Genomic DNA, 12,682 nt, shown 5'->3' with positions numbered 1-12,682 from the left:
AACCAAGGACACTTAGCACGACAGCTCGTTTTTCCTTGGTCAATATCTGTTTATTCCAATTTATACTGCCACTACGGCTACGAACACTTCGTGCGATATTCCAGCATGTTGCTATTGCAATGGTTGCTTTGCCCTTATGGTTAAACTGCGATATCTTTTTAACGACGCAGCGTTAAGGGCCCCGCGTCGCGGAAAGCCCGGTCCTCGGCGTCTCGCGTCCGGCGACCAGCGTGGCCGTCGTTTCCGGAAAAATCATTCCGAATCACGCACACCCAACCAAGCAGGACCCCCGGGTACAGCACAAAGGAGCTACAAAACTAATTGAATTTCGCAAAGTAAAGTGCACCAGAAAAAAATTTTAAAGTAAGACTTATACACTCCTTACAGACATGATAGCGTCAGACTGCAATTTCAATATACGAGAAAAGCTAATCTTTTTACGCGGAAGCTCAAACTCCTTTCAACGCGATAGTCCACCTATTTCAGGTCTGTCAAAAAGTAGGAGCGGCGTGGCCCACTCGGTTCCTTCAAAACATCATCAATACCAGAGCCAGAAAGCTCGCCTTCGTGCATAGAGTTTGCCGCCAGCATTTCCCGGCAAACATTACGGTTACATAAGCTGTATTTGCCGGGAAGCGTGAGAAGCAGTCGGGGATCTCTGAATGTTATCACGTTCGACTCTTGAGGGTGAAGCTTAAGCGTCTTCGACTTTTTCTTTTTCCTTCATTCTGAGGCGTTGCGCATGGTCAGTAGCGGTATTCCGCGTTCTATATTAAGCTGTTTACGAGGTGGCGTGCTTTCATTATTGACTTTGCCGAATCTGGGTCACACGCAGGCGACTATGGACGTGTGACCTTGAATTTCTTGCTTGAAGGGCATTCTCCCTCGAGAGGAACGGCGCACAGACTTTAACACATTCAGCGGTTTTGAAATTACAGCCGCGCAGATACTAATAATTTTGCACACGCGTTTGGCACCGCGTGATCTACGCGGCGCGCTAGTAGGCTTTCAATTCTTAAACCTAATTAGCAGCAATTCAATTGTTTTACACGGTCCCTTTCGTTAGTTTTGCTTTCGCACTACCACTGCTTGTGTGGAATTCTTGAAGCTGCTCAAAGGACCAAGAAAAGGAAACTACAGAAATTAGAGAATTGTCTAATAAAGCGTAAGCATTGTTTTGCTCGGCTGTGGCTTCGTCATTGCTTAGTGTTGCCTAAATCCCATTCCTAGTTTGTGCGCGTTGTTATGATTGGGGGTTCAATCCCATCACTCGTGATCCGTTGTCGAGACTGGAGTCCGGCATGAATTAGAAGGTAGCTGGCCCATGCCATCGTCCCACTTATCCACGCTGAGGACGTTGATGAAGGGAAGGACTGCTAATCATCGAGAACTAGGAAAATGGGTTTATTTACAGTATTTATATCAGTCTAAACATGACTGTTTGAGAAAGTACATCAGTCTAACATGATTGCTTGAGAGAGAGTCTGCTGAGCAGCCGCACAACAGCGGTTTTTAAACTCTCGGTCCTCTCCCGATACAAGGTGATGCGAACGTTCCTTTCGTCATCGCAAACTAGCCGCCTCCCCGCAGGACGGTCTACACACACACAGGCAAACACGCATACACACAGGTGCGAAGCTCCGGAGCCGACGTCAGAAGGGTCCCGTGGAACTCGGAGCCGTTTCGGGTAGCACGTTGTCCTGCGTCCCGTTCGGTGCGTGGGAAGGAGCTTTCGAAGGGTTTCCCGCGGCAGCTCCCCCGCCCGTAGGATGTCAGGTCCGTTTGTCGTGTTGCGCACAAAGCCTACTTCGTCGAACTCCTTCAGTCACAACGCCGACGAGGCTAGAGCGTAACGGAGACGGTTTCAGCACAAAGCCTGCTTCGTCGAACGCATCCTAGCTGAAGCCACGGAGAGTGGAGGATGTGCGTATTGTTCATGACACAAAGTCGACTTCGCCACGCCGTGGCTAGAGGTTGGCGGCGATGCTCCCGAGATGTTGCTTCCACAGTCGCAACCGGTTGGCAAAACTTGCACTGCAGCTGGCCGTTCTTAAGAGCGTCTACCCAACGTCTTTCCAGTGGCGAAGAGTGCTTAGGCTTTAGTAGACAATTGTCACATTTTCTCGGCGCATCCGACCCCTTCAATGCAATTGTATCCAATTAGCCGGAATGCCGAGCACAAGCGCGCCTCAACGGAGCAGCAGAGCGGTCGAAAACGAACATCAGGGGCGCCATCGGAGATATTTGTTCGATACGCGTTCTGTTCGGTTGCTGAAACGTCACCAAGTGGCAGTATGCAAAATTTCTGAGAACGGGCGGAGAGAGCAGCCAATCGGCAAGCGGTGAACTCCCCGGAAGTTCACTTCCCTCGGTTGTCGTCGGCTTGCAGACAGTACACTACAAAACGGAATGTTTCTCGTCTTCCAATGAATAAAATCTTTATCTAAATTTTGTCTTCGCAAGCCTAAACACGTTTTTAAATAGTAGTAAGTGTGAATACTACGATTTATAACTATTAGTTTCTCTGCGTCGTCCCTAGGTGTTGTCGTGCAGTGCGAGAACAAAGAAAGAAAAAAGAAATGACGGGAGCAGTGGCGCACTTTTCAAGAGCCAGCAACAACATTCCAGTGGCTCGCTCGCACCGATGATTGGGTCGACTTCGCCGTACAGCCAACGCACTATTTGTTTCGAGAAACGAAAGTGACGCCGGAATTCGCTTTCGGCCATTTCTTAAACTCGTTTCGCAATGCCACTCGCTCTCCTTCCTCCTCGAGCAAGTTTGGATCCAATCCAATCCACCAGACGCGCCTTGCCAAGCCGGTCTCTTAACGAGCGATGATCGCTCCCAACTTCCCAACTCCCGCCGGGTTCGGCGCCTAGCAGACGAAATGCTCGGTGGAGGATGACTGACAGGAGCGTGTTGTCATTTCGACGCCACCAAAAATGTAGCCGTGCCCCGAATCTGGCGACGTCGGCGCGGATTAGGCTAATCACGAGCGCCGGTAACCGAACGAACGCGCCGAACAACCATCTCCGATCGCACCCCAGATGGTGATCCTATAAAAAAAAGAAAGACGCTTGGTTCTGCAAGCCGTGAGGGAGCACGGTGAAGCGTCGTCAGGGGAGAGGGAGTGGGAAGTGAAAGGTGATAGCGAAAGAGGGAGGATGTGGCCTAGCAGGCTCCACTATGGTCGAGAGGTGGCAGTCCTCAGTAAAGTTGGCAGCAGGTCAGTCTCTGTGGCCGCTGGAAGGCCATGGCGTCTGTAAGTGTTGCTCACTATGGAGCGTTCCTGCGCCAAAAATGGGCAGGCACAGAGAAGGTGCTCGAGAGTCTCGGGGTCGAACACCAGCTGTCGCAGCAGTGCGCTAGGCGTCGCGTGAGGGGAGAGTGCATCGCCGCGATGGCAGGTCACCCCCACTGTCGCTTTCGCAAGCTTGCATTATGTTCGTGCTCCTAGTCCGCACAACCTCTCGCCGGCGTTTCGACTGCGCCTTGGTAAGGCCCAATGAAAACGCGCCGAGCATGTCAACGCGCTCGTTTGCCCGCGAGGTGTTCAGTATTCGAAGGACTCTCAGCAGCGTTGACTTGGGACTTTGGGCAACCCAAAAATCTTAAGTAGGCCCATCCAAAAGTTTAAAGTTGGCCCGTCCCCAAATTTCAAATTGGCTTAACTGAAAATTTCCAAGTTGAAACCCCTCCCCAGAAAAAAAATTCAAGTTAGTCTACCCGAAGTTTAATTTGGCCTACATTGAAATTTCACGTTGGCGCACCCCCAAATTTGTTTCCCCAGCCTAAAATTTGACGTTGGCCCACTCCAAAATTTCAGTAGGCCCACCTCCAAGTCTGCAGTTGACTTAAATACAAATTTCAAGTTGACCCACCCTCGAAGTTCAGTTGGCCCACCCCCAAATTTCATTTGGCCCATCCCTACTAAAGCTGCCTCATGCATTCTCTACGGAGCCCAAGGTATCTCTATGAATATTGCTTTTATTTTATTGGATTGAATTGCTCCTTGTAGCCTTAAAAAGCTACCATTCATCTATATTTACACTTTCATAGCGAATAAATGACTGAACTTTGCAAATTGCGACGCATTATTGTGCACATACAAGGCATTACGCATTTCGCATGATGCGGCTGGGGAGCTCCCGAAAGAAAGCTTACGCTGTTAAATTTATCAATACGGTGAGCAATGATTACTCAGCACACTCCCGTAGCGTGGCGCTACACAAAAGGACGTTGAGCAGCGATGGTTTAACGATGTTTTTGTTCTGTTGTGCCTGAAGTTCAGTAATAAAGAGTTGCTGGCGCTAATTTTGCAGACGCTGGCGCGTGTTGGAATCGCTTGGCGCAAACAGGGCTAATTGGAGATCGCAGTGAGACGACTTCGTCCTGCAGTGGACAATAAATAAGCTGCTGATGATGATGATGATTTTGCAGAGCCGGACGTGTACGCAGACGATGGGAAGTACTCTGATTACTACACCGAGTTTATTGGAAGTGGAAGGTACATCTTGCAGGCATACGTGAGTGGTCACAACGTTAACGTGTCCTGCAGGACGGCATGTTCTGCAAGCTCCAATATGCCCCTCATTACGAAGCAGGATACCACCGGTGAGTACGATCATTCAGACGTTTTCTTGAAACATCCGTACTGAATGTAGGAACACGATCCCTACTTTTCTTTTGCAGCCTCCTGCATGAGCACGAAAATATTTTGCTTGGCATAAAGCTAAAAAAGAAACCCTGTGTCACGTAGTGAATGAGATGACGTACTCACGGCAAGAAAACCGACAAGCCACGTGTGAAGCCTCGTCAGATTATGTTATGTTGTATGCAACTGATAAGTTTATTGACAAAGCTACTACTGGTTAAAATGCTGCCAGTATTGGGTCTGCTTGATTCAAGTGCCTTTCAATGGGTACACTCCCCTATACCCGGGCCACTTCAAATATTGAAAACAAACTCCGCCCACATAATCACAAGGCCCCTGTCATCCGTGCCCAGAGCCCGAAATAACTGAGAATGTACATCGAACTGTTGCATGGTTACCTACCGCAAAGACACAAAGCTAGTGTGTAACTTGCGAAGGACCGTAACTTAAGATAACAAAATAACAGCTAATTACTTAACCTCCACCGGTGGCAACCCAAGAAGACGGCTATTGTCTAGGCCAGGCACGAACAGCTACATGCAATTGCACATTATGCATGTCAGGTTTTTCACACAGCTTGTCCTGCTACAAAAACAAAGAATGATTAATTATTATAGGTATGTATGGTAGAACAGTTCTATTTTGTGTGTAGCAAACTGTAGGAGAAATATTGCTCATTGCCTTTGAAGCCACAGTTTTGACGAAGTCAGTATCAGGGACTTCTTTCAATCTTCAACATTTCCTGATTTCCCACCAATGTGCCTGCGGCATCTATGAGGTAATCCTAACCCAATCGTAATGCGATGCTTGGCAAGTCTTTTAAATGAATTAGACGTCAACAACGCCACAATATTTCTGAAAGGCATAAAGCTTCCCCAACAGAGTAATGCAGATCGGAAGCGATGGCATCGTAAGCTTGGTGACCTATTTTTAATAGGAACCCGAGCCAGGATCGGGCCTAGGACCTTCTGGCTAGGGTCGGATAAGCGTGGGCTTGCTATTTGACTTCCCAGGACGCCTACTTTAAAAAGGCCCTACCCTTACGTTGTTTAAGAGGCGCCTCTGGGTCTCTGAGAAAGCAGGGCAGGCAGGCAGCGGCCTTGGTGCGGCACAAGGCCCAGATTAAGGTCCCGGTGACCACCCGTGCCCACCTGCGCGCCGCACCTGCTTCCACTTTCGTGGTATTGGGGGACTCGTCAACGAAGTTCCGAGGTTATTCGCACCTGATAAGTTATTCTTTCGCTTTCTTTTCTTCTTTCTTTTCTGCGCAGTTTCAGTAAGGGATGAGTAGTGTTGTTGCTCGAGGTGAACCTAGCTTTGCTACATTTGCCCACCTTTTCAGTGATGCATTCCGACGCTTCACAAATAGCACCAATGAGCTTATTATGGACTACCTTACAAAGGTGAATGAAGTGGCCCGTAGGTCCGAAGTAATTAACATATAACAGATAAATACATTTTTCGGTGATCCTTGCTGCCGTGATCGTCATTGTCACAGTACAACAATAATTCAAATGTTGGCGACAGCTTTACGAAAAATCATTCGTGCACGTCGATTTGTATCTGTCCTTGCAAGCCTCTGTTGGTGAAAGCAAGGAAGACGGATGCTTGCGTCGACCAAGATTCTACCAACTAGCCCTGAAGTAGGTGAAATTCGCAATCCCCTAATCACTGAAGAAGTCACCGTGATCTTGCAACTATTTGACGCTTGTCCATTTTCGCTTTTAGAAGTTTCTGGCACGCTCGGTGTGCTACGTTTGGAGTTAAACCATTACTCGAATGCGTTTGTGCTATCCCTAATAAAAAACGAGTGGTCAGGTCATTTTTTAGAAAGAATCATGCTATCGTCACCGCTGAACTGGGCGCCAACAGGAAATCATATCTTAAACAGAAATTTGGTGGGAACTGAACGTGATCGTAAACCGATATTTCTGAACTTGCCTCCACCCGAGCTCAACCGGAACCACAAAAAAAAAAAAACAATAATATTTACCGGCTAGCCGCGCATCGGTTTTGGCATATGGGGTGACGCGATTACTAAACACGTTAACGATTATTCGAAACAGCTATTTCAACTGGCGCGTTATGACTATTTCTTATGACTCACAAACTGAGACTATCAATTTGCGAGAATACATACAGACGATGGGCACTTGCCGTTCACCACGGCCAACTCTATTGGGACTTATAGTCTTGGTATTGCGAGTTTACTCCGTGTCTGAAATTTTTCAGGGACTCTGCGTAATCGCCACTTTTGTTGAACCTAAAAATTAGGTGCTTTGTTTGCAACGAGGCGAAATCTCGTTTTGATAGCTGTCATATGGAATTTCTTTATTTTGTGTGTGCGCGTGTTGTGTGTTAGGTCGCGTGCATGTGCACGGGGGAGCATATTTCTTTGGTTGGTCTTGATCCCCAAGTGTTATTTAAAAAGAGCACCACCACTAGAACTGTAGTGGCTGTAGCAACGCGAGTGGTCAATTCACGCGCAACGCCCAATGTTTAAAAACGGAGAGAACAACCAAGCCCGAGATTGCGCGGCCTCGGTTCGTGTTGGCGCCATTCCGACATCCGGATTCAGGCAGAGTCAAAGTTCGCTTATATCACGAAACGCATTAACTAATCATTGACTGAAAACTGGATGCTATTTGGATTAAGCCTAAGAAAGCAATAAGATTGCTTCTCATTCGACATGAAATGTGGTAGCACATGAGCATTAGCCATATGTGTCACCATTTATCTTTTATATAAGTTCCCCTGCAAATTTCCTGCCTCGAGCTTTTAGCATTTTACATTTTACCGGTTCTTTGAAAAACAATATTCATATCAATTAGTCAGTGGTGTGGAAGCGACAGGAAATAATAAATCGCTCTTGAATGGCATGTTCCTTGAACACCTCTCATGTCCGTGAACGAGAAGTGACTGAGGCATCCAGTAGAATGTCTTTTTACCAACTCGTTTCCTTAGCAGTGGTAAAATCTCCTTATATGCACCTGTTAACTCTTCCCATAAAATCACCTACTGTAAATAACACGCAGCACAATGATAGCCTTCACAAACAGCTTTCTTGACAGCAAGGACAAAGCCGTGTTTTGTTTGTTTGTTATGTCTGAAACCCTCACAACAATATTTTTATTTGCAGAATCACCTATAGGGCCCTGCAATGTGTCCGATGAGTATCCCAAAGAGTGTTGCGAACCGTCCAATGAGTATCCCAAAGAGTGCTTCCCTTCCTACAACGGAACCTTCGAGTACGAACCCCAGCGGCAAGGAGAAGAGACCATCAACGGCACTTGGCAAATTGTTGTCGATGGAGGATCATTTTATGTCGACCACAATATCACCAAAAGCATGTATCCGCCATTGAAACCTTGGAAATTTCGAGTCTGTTGCGCGACATCAGGAAAAAATGGGTCTCTTCTCCTTCAGTTGAGCTGGAACTGGGCGGGTGCACACCTGAACTCTGGAAAAGGTTGGTATTATATTAGCTCTGAAAGCGCAGCCTAGTACTTTACCACATAAGGACGCCGAAGACCGAAGTGAGAGTGTTAAGCATGGTTCTGGAATTATTCCCCGCAGAACTGGTCACCTGAAACGAATTCGGCACGCGTTGAGTGGAAGTGCAATACTTGACTGTTACGTCAAACGTGTAATCCATGCAAAGTGAAATCAAGCCAATCCGTGACATTTCGTGACGCCACCTTTCTTGCGGGCAGATTTAAATATGTAGCTATGAATCGAAAATAGCTGTGAAATCTAAGCCCGAATTTAGGTTCTTTGTATGGTGATACAGATACAAAATAACGAGAAAAAATTGATACAGAAATAAGGGCACGAAATATCAGCTGTTTTAAAGTATTCTATCTGTAAGATGAGGACAGGCGCAGTGTAGTATCGAATACATGCTGACGTCTTTTGTTACCAATTCGAGATATACCTCGCATGAGAAATAATTCGCTCAGGTTTTGCTCTAGCATTTGTTTTGTTTCATGTGTTCTCTCTAACAGCGTCATCAATCGATATCCGGGTGAGTAACACGTCCGCAAGTCTCAAGGAAAACTTCGAGTCACAAGGGAAGATTGATTCAACCCATTTGGTTAAGGGAACTTTAGAACCTGGTGAAGCACGCACGCTTAACGAAGTTACAATATCGCTTTCTCGTGACTGGGCAGAAGTTACAGAAACATATACAAGATGGCACGTTATGTTTGCTGCTAGAACGACCAACTCCCTTAACGTGACTTCCGAACTGTCAGATGTAGCAGACTTGGACTACTTCGAGGAGGAAAAGTACACATCAGAGGCCACAAGACATACAGCAGCAGAACAAGGTACCACATCGACAGGCGGAAACACAGCCGAAAATGATGTGGTGTTGACATCAAAGGCGCCAGGAAAGGAGCCCCCGAGATACACGGAACCTGACAAAGGCAATGAAGAATCTACAGGCGGACAAAGCGCCGAAGACAGCAATAATGGCACATCCACATCTGCAATGCCTTTGGTTCTGGCTCTTATTGTGGCTGCGGTGGTGATCGCTTCTGCCGGACTATGGGCGCTTAAAAAAATCAAGGATGAACGCGAAGACTTGGTGGAAAAAAAGGGTTCTATTGAATTGACCGCCACCACAAGTGTGTCAGGGCAGTAGAGTTGAAAACCTTGGAAGTTAATAAACCTCACTCAAGACTAGACATGACGTAGTGTTTTCAGACTCGCATGTTCTTATTGAGCCTGTTGTTTCACCGGAGATATTCAATTCCTAATATTACCACACCGCACCTGACATTTTTCAAAAACTCGCTGCTTCTCGTGCACCTGAGGATCAGTAAAAAATATTTATTTCAGCAGCTCCATAATACACTTATTCAAATAGCAGCAAATGTTACAACTGCTGGGTTGAGAATGTTGCTTGAGAATTCAGCGTTTGGCAGCTTCCCTTGGACAAGTTTGATAATAATGCATCCCTCAATTCCGCCACGACTTGCAGTGAGGTTGAGTTACTGTCTGCTGAAACCAATGCGCGATCGGAGGACAGTGTCCCAGTGAGGACAGGATCTAGAAAGGCGAAGAAAAGGGGGTCAACCGTGGGGCCCGATTTTTCTTAGTCATAAGAAGCCAGCAAACATAGAGCATCGCTAGCGAAATGCGAAGGTTTTGGGATCGTTACCCACCTGCGGCAAGTTTTCTCATCCACTTTCATTTCCATTTTTTCATCTTTTTTTTATCCACTTATTAGACACAAGTAATTTCCCTTATGTTTTCTTTGGCGGGAGTGTTTTTTGGCTTGTTATGATAAATCTAGAAAGGTGGCATTGCTTAAGCAAGGAGGGTGTTCAATTGTGTATATGGAACAGTCGTCGTAACATGTCAATCATAAATTCTTAACATGTTTTACCAACAAATACTTGCAGTGAACGAGTTGCCAATTGAATCGTTGAATGAACAAATAAAAAATTTAACGCACGATAGCAAGCGAACAAGAATGGGTAGCGGCTGCAGGATGCATGGTGGTTGCAAGGGGAATATGGAAAGGGGGCTGCATGGTTACCTGAGGATCAGTAAAGAATATTTTTTTCAGCAGCTCCATAATATACTTATTCAAATAGCAGCAAATGTTACAACTGCTGGATTGAGAATGTTGCTTGAGAATTAAGCGTTTGGCAGCATCCCTTGGACAAGTTTGATAATATGCATCCCTCAATTCCGCCACGACTTGCAGTGAGGTTGAGTTACTGTATGCTGAAACCAATGCGCGATCGGAGGACAGTGTCCCAGTGAGGACAGGATCTAGAAAGGCTGGGCTTTAAGTATTTCTTTTATATGCTTTGGCAGGGTGACACTTAGGGGCAGGATTCTTTGTAAGCTTCCTCACATATGCAGATGGAAACGAATAACGTCTATTAAAAGATAACTAGTCGCGGTTGCGTCGACTAACTTCAACGGTATATTTACGGCGCCACATTTTACCAGAACGGTTGAAGTGGCACAATAATCGTAGAGGCTCTTGATTACCCTGATCATATGTTCTGCGTCAGGCAGCTATAAGTCAGGTATTGTGCTCCTTGGAAACGTCACACCTGAACGCAAAACAAGAACTCTTAACTCCACCCAACATGCAAAGCATTCATAGCGATAGCAACATCATTTGGGAATCTGCCGCGTAAGTTTCAGTAAACCTTCGATTACTAATAATACCAATCTTTGTGTCACGCGCGCACATATAAACGTGAAAGAAAATGTCACTCTGTTGACGAGAAGACTCGCCCTGACCACGCTGGCGCAATAAAGAGCTGGAGCAGAGAAGAGCTAATGCTTTGTGCGGCCTGTTACTGAAACACAGTTTCCAAACTTGGGATTACACAATTTCTAGGCTCTAGATGCGCGGGAACACAGAGCACACGGAACGATCCACCACCTTGGTTCTTCCAAATTTTGCACCCCTCGTTGGCTGCAGAAGGTAAGGTAAGTGGTAGCGAAGCTGCCATAGATGCCCATGTGTTCAGAACATGGCGGTTCGTCAGCATTTCACGTTACTTAGTGCCATCTTCCTGACGAGCAGGAAGATGGCACTGACTCCGGCAGCTGCTGCGTATGGCGCGTGCGCGCGATTCCTGTCGTAAATACGTTCTGCGATGCAGAACATTCAATACAATGCATGCAATGTAGGCGTCAGGCGCGCCGAGGGTCGATAGCTTCGTGTGCGCTACAACTCCCATACGCTCGCGCGTCACTCGCGTGCACAAAATGAAACGCGATTCCAATTTTTTTTTTCATTGGTGACAGTGAGTAGCCTACCGCTTTTCGCCTGCATATTTGTGGCCTGTAGAATTCCGGAGCACTAGAACACCGCGAGGTGGGCCGTGCGAGGGCGGAGAGTGCACTCTTTTCGCGTTGATGTCGCGAGGTGGCGCTGTTCGCAGCAGACGTTCTCGAAGACCTAGTCTGGATCTACGCGTTGGCGCGCATTGTGCATAAACGAAACGACGACACAAATATAAGTATCGCTGGGAAATGCAGATGAATTCTTCCGAGTTTATTCTACTATACGATACACAAGCTTCGTGTATCTGTATATGCGAATATACAGATACACGTAGCTTCGTCTATAGGTTGATATGCTAATTGTAAGGTGTTTATTAGAAAATTTTTACGAAAAAGCAAATATCAGGACATCTATAATTGAATATCTTATAGTTTATACTTGAAAAATGAGAACAAAGATGATGTCGTACTCATACATACGTAACACTGGTGTCAAAGTTTTTGCGACGAATATGGGCGGCAGCAGAGTCAGTCCAGTCCAGTCCAGTCCAGTCCAGTCCAGTCCAGTCCAGTCCAGTCCAGTCCGGTCGGTCGGTCGGTCGGTCGGTCGGTCGGTCGGTCGGTCGGTCGGTCGGTCGGTCGGTCGGTCGGTCGGTCGGTCGGTCGGTCGGTCGGTCGGTCGGTCGGTCGGTCGGTCGGTCGGTCGGTCGGTCGGTCGGTCGGTCGGTCGGTCGGTCGGTCGGTCGGTCGGTCGGTCGGTCGGTCGGTCGGTCGGTCGGTCGGTCGGTCGGTCGGTCGGTCGGTCGGTCGGTCGGTCGGTCGGTCGGTCGGTCGGTCGGTCGGTCGGTCGGTCGGTCGGTCGGTCGGTCGGTCGGTCGGTCGGTCGGTCGGTCGGTCGGTCGGTCGGTCGGTCGGTCGGTCGGTCGGTCGGTCGGTCGGTCGGTCGGTCGGTCGGTCGGTCGGTCGGTCGGTCGGTCGGTCGGTCGGTCGGTCGGTCGGTCGGTCGGTCGGTCGGTCGGTCGGTCGGTCGGTCGGTCGGTCGGTCGGTCGGTCGGTCGGTCGGTCGGTCGGTCGGTCGGTCGGTCGGTCGGTCGGTCGGTCGGTCGGTCGGTCGGTCGGTCGGTCGGTCGGTCGGTCGGTCGGTCGGTCGGTCGGTCGGTCGGTCGGTCGGTCGGTCGGTCGGTCGGTCGGTCGGTCGGTCGGTCGGTCGGTCGGTCGGTCGGTCGGTCGGTCGGTCGGTCGGTCGGTCGGTCGGTCGGTCGGTCGGT

At 48.1% G+C, this 12,682-nt stretch overlaps 1 protein-coding gene across 2 annotated transcripts in view; it reads left to right on the top strand.

Moving 5' to 3' along the window:
- The window catches only part of LOC140213287 (calcium-activated chloride channel regulator 1-like), a 61,777-nt gene extending 52,414 nt beyond the window's left edge, over nucleotides 1–9,363 (top strand). Inside the window, exons 12-14 of one of the 2 annotated variants that reach the window (XM_072284470.1) lie at nucleotides 4,442–4,615; nucleotides 7,795–8,124; nucleotides 8,660–9,363. In XM_072284470.1, the coding sequence (XP_072140571.1) occupies nucleotides 4,442–4,615; nucleotides 7,795–8,124; nucleotides 8,660–9,300 (1,145 nt within the window). In that variant the 3' untranslated portion in view covers nucleotides 9,301–9,363. The remainder of the gene's footprint in view (nucleotides 1–4,441; nucleotides 4,616–7,794; nucleotides 8,125–8,659) is intronic. The other variant, XM_072284471.1, reaches the window with a different exon arrangement.
- Nucleotides 9,364–12,682: the final 3,319 nt, after the last annotated feature.

The sequence above is a fragment of the Dermacentor andersoni genome, chromosome 9, assembly GCF_023375885.2.
Source record: "Dermacentor andersoni chromosome 9, qqDerAnde1_hic_scaffold, whole genome shotgun sequence".
NCBI lineage: Eukaryota > Metazoa > Arthropoda > Arachnida > Ixodida > Ixodidae > Dermacentor > Dermacentor andersoni.
This window is presented reverse-complemented; position numbering and strand designations above follow the sequence as displayed.